Source organism: Gavialis gangeticus, unplaced genomic scaffold (assembly GCF_001723915.1).
Source record: "Gavialis gangeticus isolate Ggan-Ray unplaced genomic scaffold, GavGan_comp1, whole genome shotgun sequence".
In the NCBI taxonomy this organism is placed as follows: domain Eukaryota; kingdom Metazoa; phylum Chordata; order Crocodylia; family Gavialidae; genus Gavialis; species Gavialis gangeticus.
Genome location: NW_017729008.1, coordinates 1,988,372 through 2,007,526, shown reverse-complemented (window position 1 = coordinate 2,007,526; position 19,155 = coordinate 1,988,372). Strand labels below are relative to the sequence as shown.

Genomic DNA, 19,155 nt, shown 5'->3' with positions numbered 1-19,155 from the left:
GTAAAAAATACATGTTTAAAACTAATTATTTTCACATTCCCCTACTGGGAAAAAATGTAATCTTCCTGTTTTTTTCCTCAAACTTCCAATACTCTAAAATAACATTCCATGTGATATTCTCAGTTTCTCAGTACACCTGAGTAAAAAAATAAATAAACAAATCAGACCTATAAATATAATGAGAATGACTCTAGAAATATAAAACACACACCTCCTTAAGGTTCACTGGCTGAGCAAATATGCGAGCAGAATCCTTTTCTTGCAGTTGGTCCAGAACTGATCGCAGAAGTACAGTGAATGGAGTGAGCTGAAGCTCCATAGCAACTTGCTCAACCTTGACCTAAACAATAAAATATAAATTATTATTATATTTCAGACAAAGATGGGACAACTAAATATTTTGCTGCTGCAGTGATCAAGGTAAAACAATACTTAAACATGGTATTTCTATAGTGTTCTATGGCAGGGGTCGCCAACTGGTTGTCACACACCATCCTGCACTTGCGTGCCACCCGCCTGGGGGAAGCTCGTATGGAGCAGCTGTTGCTGCTCCACATTCAGCCACGTCACCTCGCACCCCACAGCATTCGGCCGCCATGGGTATACTGCTCCGGGTCCGGCTGCTGGGGGTACACGGACACAAAAAGGTTGAAAACCCCTATTCTATCGTGTTCACTCTTCAATTGAAATGTTGAAGTATTTCTATTTCAAGTATTATGATCCCAAATGAGAATGCTACCTTTGGCAACATTGATTAGTGATAACTTTGTGTGCATCTTCACCATATTGAGAGATTTTAATGTTTAATGCTAGCATGTTCTTTAAAAAAATCTGATATACATTCAAATTAATCTTTAATACTTAAGGAGGCATTACTATTAAATCACTTAAATGTATGTTTAATTTGATGGTACTTATAACATCTTTAAAGTTGGGGGGGTTGTTTTGGGGTTTTTTTTAGGAAAAAAGGTAAGAATAAAAAAAAAGCAAGCATTAAATAACAAGATAGATAGATATCTCTATAGATATATAGATCTCTCTCTATATCTATCTATAAATATATTAGTAAAAGCCATGTTATCTGGCACTTCATTAACTGGTACGCTCTATTAACGAGTATGCCGGTTGATGCCAGCCAACGTGGCAAAAATGAAACGGGAAATGGGACTTACAGATTCATCAAGTCCCACTCCGGGCCATGGTCCAGGGCAAAGCAGCCTGCATGGGGCACCCCTCCCTGTCCCCTGGCACACTGACGCCAGGAGAGGAGCAGGTGGGGTGGCGCAGTGCCTCTCCCCTGGCACACAGACACACCGGACGCAGCATGAGGGGCATCTTTGCCCAACCAGGCAAAGGCGCCTGTCAGGTAACCAGCATATTTGGTTATCCGGCACCCCCCATTTCCCACGGGTGCTGGATAACAGAGCTTTTGGTGTATATGTATATGCTGTATGGGAGAAAATATGGTAATTATTAAAGGCAGTATTTACTACAGTTACAAGAGGCCCCAACATTTGAAATAAATTTTAATTTTTACAAGCAATTTTTATTTTCTTTACAACTTGCAGTAGAATGCATGCTATGACCATTTTTTAGTTTTATCCTGACTTTTAATATATTTTTATACACACACACACACGTGTATGTATAATTACAAATAATTATATAGATAATGAAAATAAAGATAAAACTCAAAATGTTTATAGCATTCATTCTACCGTAAGTTGTGGTGGCAACCGTCGATCCTCCTGGATGATGGTGTATGAATGAAGGCCACCCAGACCTTTGATACATATGCCTGGGCAGGAATTTTTGGAGGAGTGGAGGCTGCCCAGACCTTCCATCCTCCCTTTAGGCCATAGTTTCCCAACCTATGGTACACGTATCCCTTGGGGTACGCAAGACACAAACACGGGGTATGCCAACATTCTCTCTCTCATGCCCTCTTTTCCTCTCTCTCTCTCTCTCACCCTCTTTTCCTCTCTAAACTATAGCAAAACATTTGGTGTGTCGCACATTGTGCGGCGCTTTAAATTCTCCAGTAATAATTTGGCGTGCCGCGCTTTGTGCAGCACTGGGGTCAGCCCTCCTAGCTTTGGGCAACATCACCTCTACTCCAGGTACATACCTGAGTTGTGCAGCCCTGGTGTAAAAGGTAGGAAACCCTACCCACAACAGATTACACATCTGTTATAGCGCAGCCTTATATACACAGCCCTTATTCCAACATATAGCACAATTGGTCTGTAAATATAAAATCTCAGGGAAAACTGAATGTTGGGGTACTTCTCAAAATTTTCAGAAGTTAGGGGGTACTTGCTACTTAAACAGTTGAGAAACACTGCTTTAGGCCACTGAGACAGAATCCAAAGACCAGACTAAGTCCAGATGGTTGGTGCCTCCACAGCTGTAGTAGTGTCTGGGAACTGAACCCAGGTCTCCTGTGTAGTAGACAAGGATTCTACCACTGAACTACAAGGGCATCCTACTGGAAGTTGTAAAGAAAATAAAAATTGTTTCTAAGATTAAAATAAGCTATTTCAAATATTTGGGCCTCCTTTAACTATAATAAATGTAATAAGGCCATAATAATTACCATATTGTCTCCCATACAGCATGCCTCTGTATATAATACACACCTTATTTTTGAAAGGCAGCCTGAAGCAACAAAAAATACTTCCTTTGTAGTAAGTGAATAACAGCAGCTAGAGAGCTGAGCCTGCTCCCAAGCCTGCTCAGCCCCATGTGCCAGATGTGGTCTGTGCACCAACTCTGCACATGGCCCTGAAGCCATATCATCAGGCTGTTGGGAACTGTATTTTGCACATATAGTGCACACCCCAATTTCCACCAACTGGACAGGAGCAGGTTATATGCAAGAAAATACCATATGCAGCATCTCAAAAAATGGGCACACACAAGTTTCACTGTATTGGCTGTTATAATGTGCACCGCATATCACCAGCAGACATCCTTGACACCTACAGTATTGTATATTTGAAGCAATGCTAAGTTCTAATGTAATGACACATTTGAAGACGACAAGCATCAGCACAGTGAATCAATGTCTGTATTGCTTATGACAAAGTGTGCAGACATTTCTGAGACACCTAATTCTTAAGATTTCTTTTAAATAATTAAGAACAAGAACAAAAAACCCCCAAATCATCTGACATTTTCAGAAGATTCTTCTCATGCCAGGGCCTTTGACCTCTAGAGACTGCCTTGGGCCTCTAGAGACATAAGTCTACCTATCTATCTTCTCAGGAGGATACAGGTTATTTTGGGGTTGTAAGCACAGCCCATTACTAAGAGACTTCAATAACTTCTTTCTACCCATCAGATCTGCTCCTAGTTTACAAGTAATATGGATTTCATTTTTTTTTGGTAAGATCCATCTATCTTCTCAAAATATATACAAGATTTTACAAAAAGAAACTGTGCTTTTACTGCGTACTGTTTTATATCAATAGAAAAAAGAAAATAGCATAATCTATTTCTATGATAAAAATCTTTTTAAGAAAGAAGGGCCACCCATCAGCAAATAATTTTCTTTCAAAGTTTAAAAAAAATTGAAATTGTCCATTTACCTGTTCTCTTTTTAATTTTTCACGTTTCCGTATAAGTTCAATCAACAAACGGGCTCTTTCAAGATCATGTCGTAGCCTTTGCCAGTATTTTAATTTCTCCTTTAAAGCTTGCATTTCCTCATCATCTTCTCTCTTTAAAAAAGAATCAAAATTCTTAACTTGTACAATTGGTCTGCTGTATTGTAGAGTAAAGCAAGGTATTCCTGTGAAAATACAAGTTACCATCCTGTATAGTTTCTAGCATTCAGAAAGACTCCAGTTCCATAGAATGAAGAAGACAATCCTACTGCAAGTATATAACTTCTTATTTCTAAATTACTTATCTGGAAATAAGGTCTATGAAGCTGACAGCAGTAACACAGAAGAGTTTACATTTAGAAAAATATCGGCTGTAAATATGTTCTGCCAAAGAGGCTCTGAAATTGGATACCAAAATCCTGGACCAGCAAGAATTGAAAGTACTGTGAAAAAATATACTCAGCCCCAAAAGAAAACACTTTTAGTTATTCTCTATTGAACTGTTTTGACAACATGAAGAAATAGTGATAACTAGATCACAGGACAGCGACAATTTTAGAAATGTGGAAATAGAGAATTCTTCACTATGGGAAAGAGTGAGAAATATTAGATTTAAAAATTATTAATATTAGTAAAGTTAGGAAGCTGTTCCGACTGCAAATACTGGGAACTTCAACTGTGCTAAGTAAAAGGATCTTTTCAGAACAAAATCAATGGGCACTATGGCATCTTACAGATGTAAAAAACAAACAAACAAAAAATGGCATTTTAAACGTTGCACATCCCTATGGCAAGTGCAGCTCATGCCCAAAAGAGGTACTGGGTTGGCTTGCCCAACATCAGTATAGATCAGGCACCTTTGCAGGGCTTTTTTGGCCCTTTTATCTAGTAGCTGATTGAATCAGCTTTAGATAAAAGGGCCAAAAAAGCCCCTCTGAAGCATCCACTCTATACAGAAGCTATAGAGCCAGGTCCAACTAATGAGCTGCTGCTTCAGGTAAATCACAACCTTTGGTTTTTTTCCCCCATGTCTTTCACCACTCTACATGATAAAACCATACAAGTACTGGTTCAAAAGAGTAATTAACTCAGATGAAAAATAAATAAGAGGCGTTTTATGGAGAATATGAACAAACTGTCCCTATAAAAAATAACTGTATAAATGCTAGCAGTATTTACCTAGATTTGAATACATAATGATAAAAAATGTTAGTACCGGAAAAAAAAGAAATAGTAACAAAAAAAAAAAAAGGAGGAATTACTCAGGTTATTCAAAAATGAAAGGCAAGTCACCAGGAAACCCAAGTGAGAAAAAATCCTGTAATGAATGCTAATCAGTCACTAGAATGACCTATTTATAGAAATAGCCAGATAAGTGCAGATAAGACTTTAAAAAAAAGTCATGCAAGGAGACCCAAAGTTTAAGCAAAATCTGTACAGTGCTTGGCATAGAGGGTCAAAATGGGGTCGGGAGAGAGGGGGTTATTAAGCACTGTCAGAAAAATAAAGACAAAATCAAACCAAACAAAATCAGCAGTTTACTGAAACTGAAGGAGCACGTGTGTACAAGCAGGAATGGAAAGACTAAAATATACCCATTAAAAGCTGAAATGTCAAAACTATTGTATACATGCAAAGACTGCCTGGCTAAGTAAGGGTACAGCTTGGCTAAGTACTAAAGCTATCAAGTGCACAACTGAAAAACCCTCTCACAGTCCTTCTATTAACTAACGTTACTAGATGCCCCGTGACAAAAGTTCAGGAAAAAAAATTTCAGGATACAGTATCTGAAAGGGAGGCAAGGAGAACGAACAGATCTGCAGTTTATAAATAAATACTGGTACATTTCTGCACAGTATTTTATGCTTAACATGTTAATAATTTTAAGCACTCAAACAAATGATATGGCTGTCTTGTTACACCATCACTACTGTAAATATTTCATTAAAGTTGAGAGTTCTTATCATGTCAATTTGAACGCAAGTATGTTCCCCTTTGTACTTCCAAAGACAGAAAGAAAAAAGGAAAAACCAGATATTTTGGCCCCTTTTTTCTGAAACCATTTCAATAATTACCATTTTATATTTAAATCGAAATAAGAAATCTTGACTTGGACCTGGAAAAGCCAAGTACCAGTGTGAGAATTCTGAAAAGCCCTCTTTATTCCAGCAAGATGACCCTCTAGCAAGTGTATTCCCTGGCCCCACCCCTCTGCCAGTGCACTCTCAACAATGACTTACTCTACTGAAAGGTCTGCACTGGGATTACAGTCCTCCATGTTTCCATATCCAACTATACTGGTTGAAGGAGACAGAGATAATTAGAAAAGAACTCCCTTGAGTAACTGTTTTTAGTCTCCTTTCTCTCCATGAAAAGGAAAAGGTATCTACATTAGGAGTATTTTACCAAAAAAGAAAATACTCTGTTGTGATACTGGGATTTTGTTCACAAAAGTATGCCAGTCAAGGACCACACTGCAGCCCTGACCTTACTTTAAATTAAAAAATGGCCTCTGCCTACCTAGGCAGACAGAAAGATGTACTGGCCTGTCAACACACATTTACTCATCTACTCAGGAGATAGCTAGAGCTCTTTAAGTTCCCTTTTAGATCTCATTTTAGGACCTTCTAACAAAGAAACCCAACAAAAAAAAAACCCTAACAAGATGCACAAAGTTTATTGGTTCTGCCTATCAACATCCTATGCATGTCTAGAGGATTTCTTTTTCCTCTGACAAAAACCATCAAGATGTTCTGTTGACATAAGAACAAAAATGCAGAATGAAAAGATGCAACTTCTATCCGAACTGATTCTTGTCACCATTCTTTTAAAAAATTGCTAGTTCCCTAACCTGCTAAGCAAAAGAAATGAACAGAAAAAAGATGTTTTTTACAATAAGAAAGCTTGATCAGGGGGTTGAGGTGATGCCGGCACTAAGGCACATGGTCGACATCCCAGAGGTCGCAAGTTTGGGGCCATAGCATAAATGCTCATAGCATGGCCTGACATGATTCCAATGAATCTGCAAACTCTGCTAAATATCTTGTCACAAGGACACGAAAAAGGAAAAGAAAGAACTGGCTTTAAGGGAATTAACACACAGTACAGAGTAGTTAAGTATTTGGGAAGGGAACGTGAGCTGTGTGTTGGATAACTAGTACTGTCCTAACTAATACTATCTTTGCTAGGAAATTTATATCATAATAAATCTGAAGAGATTTTTACAAGCTCGTAGTAGTAAACAGATGTGTGTAAATACTTTGAAAAATTAAGATACTGTAAAGTTTTATTTTGTTCCCCTCTACCCATTTCTGGCTTGATAAAAAGTAGGTAAAATTTGTTCCAAGTAAATGGAGACTCATCTACTGTTTCTATTGGATAAATGAAAAATGAGAATGCTTTGCCCCAAAAGGCCATATATGGCGGCACATTGAGCAGTTTTTGCTCTAGAGGTGGTTACAGAGAGCATAGCACTTCAAGAACAAGTAAAGAAAATCTGTCTACCAAAGAAGAGCTGAGGACTGATTCTAGCTCCTTGTATGTGGCTGAATCTATATAACTGGTCTATAAAGACAACAATTTGCAACAAAGGAAGCCCTTTGGGACAGAAAGAGGCCAAAGGCCTATATCATATTTGTAACCCTCAATGTAGGGGCAAGTCACAGAAAGGAGGGAACACTGCCATAAATTAAAGCAATCTCAAGGGCCAATCAAACTTATGCCAGAAGCCATATTTGCTTCAGATGTAGCCCAAGTTTCTGGAGAAGCAAAAGGTAGCTTAAGGTCACCTTTGCTACCATTAGGCTTTGCTTATGTGCTGTGAATCTGGCTCCAAAGCTCTATTCCCAAACATACCAGAAATGACTTTGTACAATTGATATGTCCACCTATAAAATGGGGAAGCTATACTTCCTCACCTTTTAAAACAGGAACACCAGCATATGCACCATAATACAGACTGTAAAGCACACATAATTGACACCAGTTAGCAGAAAAGGTGAAAAACTGGTGGTCTAGTCTTCATCTCAAGTACACTTTCTTCCAGTGGTTAAGACCTTCTTTTTTTCAGTCTCTATTAGACATATGTGAAAAAGGCCATTTTAGATACTTATAGCCTGGACAAATTCATTAGATTTTTATTCTGACATTAAAAAGCACCTCTTGCTTATCCCACGACATTTTCTGAAATTTCAAGTTCCTAACCCAAGGCTATGGAATCACTATCACTCTTCAAAACACAATTGGGGAAAATACCTTTCTTGAGTTATTAAATCTCCTTAAGCCCAATGAGCTATTGATGGCACAATGTGTGTACTGACATTTGCTGACCCCCAACAAAAAGAATTATACTGGTGGAAATTTGTATGTCAAACAGCACTCAGCAGAAACAGCTGAACTGTTTTGAGAATAAATGAGGAAAGAACAGGTATTTTCCATATATATAGTTTCCAGCTAAGTACTGCAAAATACCTATAGGTAAACGCCAATATAGCTTTTAAAAGAGTTCCCTGAAGAGAATTAACAACTATACCCAATCACACATAATTATGTCAGTCAGGAAGGGAAAATGGTGTAAAAAAGCACACCACTACACTGTCAAAACTTTTTAATTTATCCCAGACTTCAAAAGAAAAAATGTGTTTTTTTGAATGGGCACAGGTATGTTTCCATAGCAAAATACAGACACAACTTACATGAAAATAAGCTTACTGCTGCCATTATAATTACTGAACACCTGAAAGAACACCAACTGAGCAACACTTTCTTTGACTATGCTTACATTAAGAGACCTTAGAAATAAAGGGGGTGGGGGGTATTTGCAAGTTATTTTTAACATGCTGACACATATTCTGGCAAAGCTGGCATAGAGTGAGCTTAGACACCAACAATCCATCTTTTCTTTTACTGGTCTAAATTGACCCAAATGCATTTACTTCAACATTAACTAGAAGTAGCTAAATGAAAGGTGACCAAAATACAGCCCACTGAGCTGTGTCATTCAGCCCACAGGGCGCTTACCAGGTCCGGAAATTTTGCAGTGTGTGGCATGGGGCAGTAGTGTTAATCAACGTGGCTCTTGGAGCAAAGGTAATCAAATGCTCCAGCTGCTTGCCCAGCCATCAAATTTTTAGACCTGTGGGGAACCTTGCATGCTGGATCCAGGGTTTACAGATCCTGGGGCAGCAGGGGTGGAAATCTGGAAAGGGGAGCAGCAGTAGCTGCCACAGCTTTGGAAACTGCAGCAATTAATGCCACCACAGTCAAAACCAGCTTTGGAGGCCAGATGATGCAAGCCTGCAGAGCCAAATTAATTGGATACTGCTGGGCTAACCCATCTAATTCATGTAAACAGAACTTATAATTTTCTTCATTTTTGCAATCAAAATGAGCCACATAATTATGTTAGCATAGGAGAAGTTTAAAATGAAGTAAAATAATATATCAGTTATCTACTTCATAAGATAAGAAGTTTTCATGAAATCAAAAAACCAGTTCATATGCTTTTACCCTGGGTTTTGTACATTCTGTCATACTAGACCAAAAAATCTGACCTGGGGTTTCCTGATTTCTGCAACACATTGATAATGTCGCAACTTGGAGTGAATTTAAAAGCAGGGGAGAGGACAGATGTAAAATTTGTTAAGTTTCAAAATGAGCGATGTACCCAATATTCTGTTGTGAATTACAGAATGTAATTTAAAAATCAAACCTCCAATTTTGAAGTTTTTCATTTAACTTTCTCAAATTTCTGAACTATCATAAAAAATAATTTACTCAGCATGAGGAAATACGTTGGCAGCTACATTTTGACAATAAGGGAAGGCAGAGGAATATTTTGGGATTTATGCATCCAGAAGCTGCTGAAGCTTTAGCAGAGACAAGGAGATAAATCTCCTTTTTATTTTCTTGCAGTTAGTCTGGAGGCAACTTCTGTAATGCAGAGAGGTCTAATATATTTGTTCCCCTATTCAGTGTATGACAGTCAAGTACCCAAGTAGGCCAATATAAAAAACAGTAAATGTCTGCCTCTATATCTCATTGTTCTGAATTAACTCAGTAACTGCATGTTGATTATAGAAATATGTTCACTGCTGAAATAGTTAAAGTTGCTATTTCATTTGTCTCTAATTAGGTTTCAAAATTAAAATTTAAACTGACACGGATTCATCAACCTGAACCTGATCATTATGATTGCTTCAGGCTGTTTTCAATTTAAATGTGAAACAATCTCTGCAAATATACATTTATAAATATTAGGGAAAAAATAAAGGAAAAATTAGATCAGATTTAGCAGTTATATTCCGCTACAAGAGGTATATTAAGGCAACCAATTCTGCAGCTGCAGCATTTGTGAATCACAAAAGGCACTGCTCTTCATATATTTTTTGTTTTTACAGAAGGTTGCCTAGATACATAGATAATATATATCAGAATCTAGAAAAAGCATTAGAATACAGAACAAAAGAAAACAAAACAAAAAACCCAGATAAATCAGAGAAAGTGGTTACAACACAGATGTACTTTAAGTCCGTAAAGGTGATGTGATATAATTATGCTTTAATTAAGTTGTAAAACCACATGAAAGCCTTTAACTTGGTAATCACCCTCTCTGATGTAAACACGGAAACTGCCATACCATCAATTCTCCCAGAGGCAATAATTCAGAAGGAAGTGCAAGAAACCTGAGAAGTGTCCGTTAGAGAATAAGAGAAGTATGTTGGTAACATTTGCCAGGCTTTTGGCTGACATTATTTCTTCTTAAAAACAAAACACAGAAAACTTATATCACATCATATGTAATGAACGGTCTCATTCAGGCTGTAGAGAAGGCCTCGTTCATGTCTCAACTGATCCAAGTCAAAACCCAGGACAAAAAGAAAAATGGCACAGCCCTTTACACATTCATCCCTTCCAAGCTGCAATGCTGCTCCTCTGCCAGTAGGTGGCACAGGAGAGCACAACATCTGACAAATGAGTGCCTAAAATGACTGGCAAATAACTTGAAGGAGCCATGACTAACTAGCAGTATTGTGGGGATGGGGAGAGTGAACATATTTTATTTTGCATACTTCACAGGTACGTAAAACTGCACAGCAGACTGATCTGTATGATCCCAGGAAAAAACGCTCTCAGGAAATGAGACATCTCTTTACACCAAGACACTTTTCTGAATTCTACTGAGCCCATAAGAACAGTATCTTATGCAAGGATACAGGATGTAGCCATGTTGGTCTAAGGACATTGGCAGACAAGGTTCTTTGGGTAAATCTGGTATTTTTATTAGATATTTGAGTTGGTCTAATAAAAGATATCAGATTTATGCAAAGTATCTAATTCAAGCAACTTTTCAAAGGTTAATTATGCTGTTTTTAAAAAGTATCTCTTCCTTTTTCATTTTCTAATTTGGTGCCATTAAATTTTGTTTGACTTTCCCTTATTCCTGCATTACAAGAAACAAGCTTATTTAGAGTGTGAACAAAGAAGTAATGCCAGCTCCCTAGATCTCAGCCCTAACGCTGACTCCTGAACCTCAGGAGTAATCAGAAGTAAGCGGCTTTGTCTCAGTGTTTTTCAGACTGTTCTGTGGAACCCTGGGGTTCTGTGATAAATCATCAAGGTTTCTGCAAAGAGATACGGGATAATGGCAGAGCGGGCTGGGAGGCAGTATGCTACCATTGCCGGCCAGGTCACCTGGCTCTGTGTCAGCTGACACAGACCATGGAGCCAAGGCTAGGGGTTCTGTGGCAGAAAAAGTGATATGAAAGGGTTTTGTGACTTGAGGAAGTTTGACAACCATTTGGGGTCTAACTGCTAAAAACAGTGTGGCATCTTATCTTCAAAAAAAAAAAATTACCAACTTTAAAGGTGGGTAATGTTTAATTCTAAATAAATAGCAATTATTTCTGAATTCAGGACTTGCTACTGCACTTCAAACTTACACCCTACTTTAACCCACATTAATTTTCAAGTATAGACAAGCTCTTAAATAACAGGAAAAACAGTTTTATATTTGCAAATTCTCCTCCAAGCTTATAAGTGAAGAAAAAAGGGTAACCAAAGCTGTTCATGGGATTCTTTTTGAGTTTAAAGGAATAAGGTACAAAATAAAGCTTCAGTCTTTCTATTTGATTTCAAAGCCTATATATAATCATCAACTACTACCAACCAAGTTCGCATTTTCCAATTAGGATTCTTTCTTTTGGCAGTAATTTTCAATTTAAGTCAAAAACAAATCTTGAAATTACAACACTGATATCTATATTATTGTATTGGTTACACCTAAAATTGAAGTTACTTGTAACAAGGGAGAAAACCCCATCTTTTTTTTTTCAGATTTTTTTATATCAAGAACATATATAAAGATTACTCAGAGATCTTGAGCCTGAAGACTGTAAAAAAAAATCACCCATCTGACTGATTTGAACATATACATATTTACATAAGACTGTGCATAATTTTGACAAGTATCCATGCTTTGAGGAATAGCACTGCATAATATATACAGTAACAACTTCACTGATCTGTTGCCTAGGCCTGCAAGAACAAATGGGTGATTTGTAGTTATGCTAGTTTCAAGAACAAATTAAGTTTAAAAATGGGCATACATTGACATTTAGGAGATACTCGTTAAATAAGGAAAAGTACATCCTGCACAATATTAGACAGCTCCAGATATGTTCATTTTAAAAGTACTCGATTATTTTTTTTAACTGGCTAATATTTGAGTAATGCATAAGTTTATACAAAAGTACCATAGTTACCGAAATCAGGGGAAGGCTCTTTCATCCCCCTCCACCCCCACCCAATTAGCATGGGAGGAAAAACCCCTCATCTCATATTTGCATACAAGGAAACTGCATTAAATACACTGTCTGGCTTTGAACTGCTACTAAAAGCAGCATGTCAGTAACAGAAACCAACTATGAAGCTGATTAAATGTAGTCAACACTGAGTATGCCTATAAAGTACATAGCCTATACTGGGCAAACATGCTGATGGGAACCTATCACAAGAATAGGTTAGTGCAACCCATCCAAAATATATGGCAATGCCCACTGATAGCAGTCCCCCTCAGCACTGACTCTTTTTCAAATCATGTTGAGCCACTACACTGTATACATTTGGATTTCCTCTTCACTCTCAGAGCTGAGCTGTTCCTTTCTCCCCCCCCATTTCCAATGTTTCCTATTTTCTTCACCACTCTTAAATGTCTCGCAAAAATCACCAAACAGTGCACCCAGAATCCCTTTGTTGCTCCCTCTCTCAGCCTGCTGTGTATGATTAGTATGGCCCCATCCTCCATGAGGTAGTCAGATCAAGCTGCCCTCTGCCTTATAAGCATATAATTTTTGGAGGATCCCAGGACTCATGAACAATGGGTTCAAGTCATGAGGGAAGGCTAATTAGCATGTTGATCCTTTGATCTGGAATACACACACATATACTCAGCAGTGCTGATTTATATAGTAAATCATGAACCTTTTGGCTTTGGATCAATATCATGCATAGTACTTTGTACTATACATAAGTAGGTGCCAAAGTGCTACTTAAAAGTATGTTTATAGAGTACTTGTGCTAAAACTTGCAGCAGTTTCAAAAAAAGTAAAATGCATCAGATCTTCCTGTGCCTAATTAGGATGCTAAAACTGGGTGATGACTAGTAATGTTTCCCTTTTGATTTCCATTTGCTTTCTAAATATATATATGATTTTCTAGTTTGTCCAACTGTTGTGTATCAGACTGAAAGTCATTTTCGTACAGGTCAGCATAAGTCTATGCCTCACTTACATGTTATGTAAAACATGAAAGTGGGGCTTAAAATGGATCTGAAATAGTACAGAGGTTGTTGTCTATAAAGAGGTGAATTTGACCATTAATGAGTTAAGTGGTTATCTTTGCTACCACAGATACAAAACAGCAGAAGCACGCCCTTGAAATCCAGCATATTTGTTTAACCTTTCCCTTGTTTGCAGGATATTCCCAGAATTTTTCATTCTCCTTTCCATTTGGCCAATGTTATATTTTTACTCCATTTGCTTCTAATGTCTTTTTCAAATAAAAATGCACTTTGAGTTTTCCTGGGGTTTTAATTGTGTAACAAAAAAGTCATCCAACAGTGACGGCTGAGATATTAAGGCCAGAACACTATTTTAATGAGGGACGTTGGAAGTATTTTGGAAATAGTATTGCCTTGCTACAGCACACACTAGAAAATAGTACATCCAAAAAGAGACTTTAAAAAATAAACAAGTTTACAGGGGCTAAATAACAGTCATGCTAGTATTACTAGGATATTTTCATTAAGATTATTTTTAAAAAGGAAATCATACCATATTGAAACATAGGTTTCCTAGTCTGTTTTTACTGTTCTGCTCTTTATAAAATGGAACTAAATTAAAAGAACTATAAATCCTTCTTTTCAGTAAGAATTGTGCTACATACCTGTTGTGTGTTTCTTTGTGACTGTAAGCTGGACTGCAGCCTTCTCAACAGAGGAACTCCATTCCTAGACAGTCTTTTAAGTAACCAGTAACTGTGTACTCTTTCAACAAACTGCTTCTTCCGTTGAATGGCCACCTGATTCATAATTTTATTTAATCTAAAATGTGGAAAAACTGAAAGTTTAATTTTTGCAGCAAAGCATCAAACATGTCTGGTTATGAAAATTTTGCTATTATAATTTCAATTTCTTTCAAAAATATATATTGAAATGTATAAAGGCATGGCATTCTTAAATTACAAAATTTCTGTGGACTAAGTTTTACTTGCTTCAATTTTATTTTACTAAAAAAGAAATACACATTCTTAAAACAACAGCTATTTGACACTTCCATTTCTACCAACCAACAAATCATTTTATATAAAAGATGTGTCTGTTTTCGTGGATTGCTAACTCATAACCGTATTCTCAGATTAGACTTGAGTGTAAAATCTCAGTACGTTTAGAAAACCTGATATTTAAATGATGACCAGAAATTACAATCTTAAATTCCTTTAAAATGTTCAAATTATATTTGCATATTACTATTTTATACAACATATTATAGTTTTCCTTTTTAAAGACTGAATTTTCAGGTTTTTCTACATACAAATTTAAAAAGACACTAATTATTAAGATACGTAAGTATGCTGTGGTGTCAAAGTATTCATGCCATTCCTTTGGTAAGTAGGCAGAAAATAAACTTTTCTAATTTAAAAAAAAAACCCTGAAGATAAAATACTGTGATTATTTTAGTCTATGTGCTTGAAAGCAAGTGAAGAACTCATCAAGCTTCAATGGAAATCATGCATACATATGAATCACAAGATGAGGCTATAAAGTAAGTTATGAGACCCCTGAAGAGGACCAAAAGGGATCAGAATGTTTCTGAAAAGAATTCCATCTGTTTTTTCCTTTTCTTTTTTTAAATGGTAAAAATAAATAAATAAATAAAAACCTCTAAACACCCTGGGAAATTGGTGTCTAAATCCCCATTTAGACTAAATTCTACCACAAATAACAGTGCAGTTGATAGATTATGTATTTATAAAGTTTACAGCTGTAAATATTGTACATTTATTCATTCATTATTAGTGTATGTCATTTTAGGAAGGATATTCATTTCTTGCAGACCTCTTTTTAGTTTATGACTAATCTTCCTAAATTGGACCATTATCTTATCTGCAGCCACTGTAAGATGTCCATGAGGGGTTTTTTAAATAATAATAAAAAAACCCTATACAGACACAAATTCACACAACTACTTAGGCACCTAACTCCTATAAAAAGTAATGGGAGTTAGGAATCAAGATAACTTAGTGCTTTGAGGCCATAGTGTTGTTTAGAATACTTTACAGTGTAAAATGTGTGACATGACACATCCCCGAGACTAAGAGCAGAGAAATTAGGTGGGAACTTTCAAAATTTGAAAGCTGTTGCTGCAAACAGGCTCTGACTTCAATTCCCACAATGAAACAAAAGGAACTTGCAGAGCTTCAATGACCAGTTTTGGGCAGGAAGGAAAGCCATAAAGAGTTAGACAATTCTCATGCGAGTAGAGGAAATCTGCTAATTCTCTACTCAGAGAGATGCTCTTCATACCTTCACCTTTTGGAAACTAAGGTGCTCTTAGGGTGTCTTAGTAAAACAAAAACTGGCAACAGTAAGTGCAGGAAAGATGCTTTATTTCTACAGCAAACATTAACATTGTGTTTTTATGTAAAGGTATAAAATATATCTCCAGATTCTTTGGGTCTTTTCTGTTAATCCAACGGAAAAAAAGAAACATTTTTTAAAATCAGTGAGCAGTGGAAGCCAGTGTAATTTCCAAATTTAACTAGAAAATCTAGACACCTCTGACCTAGGAAGAGATTATAACTGGTAGACAAGTCAGAAGTTATCTGGAGGGTAAGGGTAAAATTGTCTAACCCTGAGCAACCTAATGCTCCTAAGTCCCACTGATTTTCAACAACCAGTTCTAAGTCACTCCTGAAACTGTTACCTAAAAAAAAAAAAAAGAAATCAAGACAACAGTGCTTAGAAAGTATGTAAAGATTTCATATGGCTGCTTTTTACCAGTCTCCTGAGTGGTAAAAGGTGCAGAAAGATGTAGGCTGCCAGGGCAGACTTACCTCATTTGGAACCCGCTTTGATGCAAACATGATAAAATTAATGTCCATTATAGTAAAGAGATGAAATTCAGTATCTATTTTGACACTGCTTTCCTGGAGACGACATATGCTGAATCATTTACAAAAGATTCACATAAAAATGCCTGGAGACCCCAGAATAGGTGCACCTCAACATGAACAAATCCAAGGTATTTTCAATCAATCAGACGCATTCAATTATCAACCATAACAGGTTTACAAGGTATAATTATCCTGCTCAACAGGGGAATATTGAATTCAAAGATAATTTATCCAAGCTAAGCCAGGAGTTTGACTATCAAAGAGAACAGACATATACCAGATTCCCCTCCAGACTTACAGAAAGAGACAACCAACAGTGACGGCTGAGATATTAAAGACTGAATACTACTGTAGTTTAGTGATGTTGGAAGTACTTTGGAATTAGTATTTCCTTGCTACAGCACACCATGGAGAACACCAGAAAACAGACTGACCTCTTCAGAATCTACTCAATGTATTAGGCCAAGGGTGGCCAAGCAGCAGCAAGCATGCCAGAAGTAGCACAGGCAGTCTCTGTGGTATGAACACCTAAACCTGCAATGACTTGCACTTTCACTGTCAATAAAAGCCTGGCTTTGACAAAAGAGAATCTGGTCACCTAAGCAACCTTTAAGAATATCTTGGGTAGGGGTTGGCAACCTTTTGTCACTATGAGCCACTGCCTGCAACTCAGCCCCCTGGCACAGGCAACAAGTTTCCACCCCCAAGAGTACCTAAGGCACCTGTACTTAACCTTGCCACCGATTCATATAGCCAACAGTGATGTCAAGGGCTACAACTTTTGGTGGTGGAATGGAACAGAGAGGGCTTGGTAGATGGAACAGAAGAGCTTAATAGTCTGGGGATGCTTCTTTTAATGCCCGGCTGCGGTGTGCTGCTGGTCCCACGTTCCCACAGACCAAGCTGGATTCCTTTCAATACTAAATATGCTGTCAGTCTCCCAATATGGTACTGTGACCCAGATCTTCCACAATTATTTAAAGTGAATCATGTCCTCATTTTAAGATACCAGACTTATGAATGGGCTTCATGTATAGGTTTATTTATGTACAAGTCCTTCCGATGAGACTAAGGTAAAATTTTCCAAAAATACAAGACAACGGTTATGATAACTAGCAGGAGAGAGTTACATAACTTCTTTGTAAGTCAGGTTCTAAGCGCTCCGAAATGAAATGCCTTCTGTAGGAATGCATTTTCCACAATTTTGGATTGTTGAATTCTGAAGTCCTCTCTACCATGTATCCTTAAAGCTACAATTCCAGAAGAGTGATTTTTAGTAAATTTCATATGAGGCACAAGGAAAAACAAATAATATTCTTGAAACAGCTACTAATTATGCCTTAAAACAGCCAAACAACCTTACTGAGTGCATATCTCATTGGTTCTCAGCCTTTTTGGACAGGAAGCACCCCTCTATAAATCATTTTTCATTTTTGTGAATTGAGTGGCACCACCATTTTTCATTTCTGTACTGTAAATTCATTATTGTGATTTGAGTGGCACCAAATTTTAAAAACTGATTTTCATATTACGGTGCTTACCACCTTGCAGATTGCTGGGCAATGCGGGGGGGGGGGATACTGGCCAGGTGAGGGAGGCGGGGCAGTAAAGTAATTCCCCAACTCTATCCCTAGGTCAGTGTCCTCACTGTTCTAGTTGTCTCATGATCCAATGCATTTTCTCTAATTGAGTTAGAGGGTACATTATGAAAGTGAGGGAGTTTCTTTAAACTCACAATTTCTGCAACTACCGTAGTAAAAATCACCTCACCCATCACACCTATACTGCCACAAACGTAATTCAGAGACCCGTCATTTCAAAGGTATCTATACAGCTCAGCACCACTAAATTTTGGGACACGATAGGGTGTTGCCTACTGTTGCAAGAATAAGGTCCACAAAGCCAAAGCATAGTCTTGCTGTTATCCATTTGCTGTCAAATCCTGGCAGCTATATTCCTATTACCTGGAACACAATACCAAACAATGAATTGACATATATGCCACAACAGTTAGTTCTGGAAAGTAAAAAGAGATTTAACTCCAGCAATTCCAGAACCTTAACAGTGGCAGAGACAAAAAGTTGGGATCCTTTCAAAGTTACCATTCTTGATTGATGTATCATTCATACCAGGAAATGCATTTCAATTTAGAGCATCAAGATAAATGTGGCTTGCGTGGATGTCACCATCACATCTGCGGTATATATTATATTAATAAAACCTTTGTACCTTTTTGTTGTGGTGGCAACTGCACATAATCCCTAATCTAAAGAAAGCACTTTGGTTTATGCATGTGTCTTAAGTCCACCCCTTTTCAGGAAAGCACTTATGTATGTGCTTAAGGTAAAATTAAAGTGGCCTTAAGCACATACATAAGCACTGTTGATTAGGAAGCTTTTTCCCTATATTGGGAGTATTCCTAACATTTCAGATCCCTACTATACTTCTGAACCGCCATTTTACATAAACAGTCCACCTGAGTATGTTTAACAAAGATAGTACAGTTTAAATAATATATAGAACTCATTCAGAGCTGGAAGCAAACCATGTACTACTATCCCATTGGAAAGCTGGCAGTTTTCACTGTTAAGATACTTTTGCTACTAACTCTATAAAAGGAAGATACTGAAATGTAACACACCAGGGCTGTAGATTGAATACTCCTCATCCTATACCTTATATCAGTCTGGGAGGTAGTAGAAAGAATAGAAAGCATTAAGCAACCCATATTTGGAAATTAAAATTGGGGCAACTCAAGTTTTTAAAAATTAAACGGTACCATCAGAAGCTATGCAGTTTTGCAATACTGGACCTTGCCTATACTAGAAAAGGTCTGCTATTACTGCTATACTGACATACCCTCCTAGGGCAGTTT

General features: G+C 37.3%; 1 protein-coding gene across 3 annotated transcripts in view; it reads right to left on the bottom strand.

Moving 5' to 3' along the window:
* BRD1 (bromodomain containing 1) overlaps positions 1-19,155 on the bottom strand; it is a 93,692-nt gene that overhangs the window by 56,103 nt on the left and 18,434 nt on the right. For all 3 annotated transcript variants that reach the window (XM_019509354.1, XM_019509352.1, XM_019509353.1), the window contains exons 2-4: positions 14,052-14,208; positions 3,591-3,722; positions 212-340 (exon numbers count right to left, since the gene is read on the bottom strand). In XM_019509354.1, the coding sequence (XP_019364899.1) occupies positions 212-340; positions 3,591-3,722; positions 14,052-14,208 (418 nt within the window). The remainder of the gene's footprint in view (positions 1-211; positions 341-3,590; positions 3,723-14,051; positions 14,209-19,155) is intronic.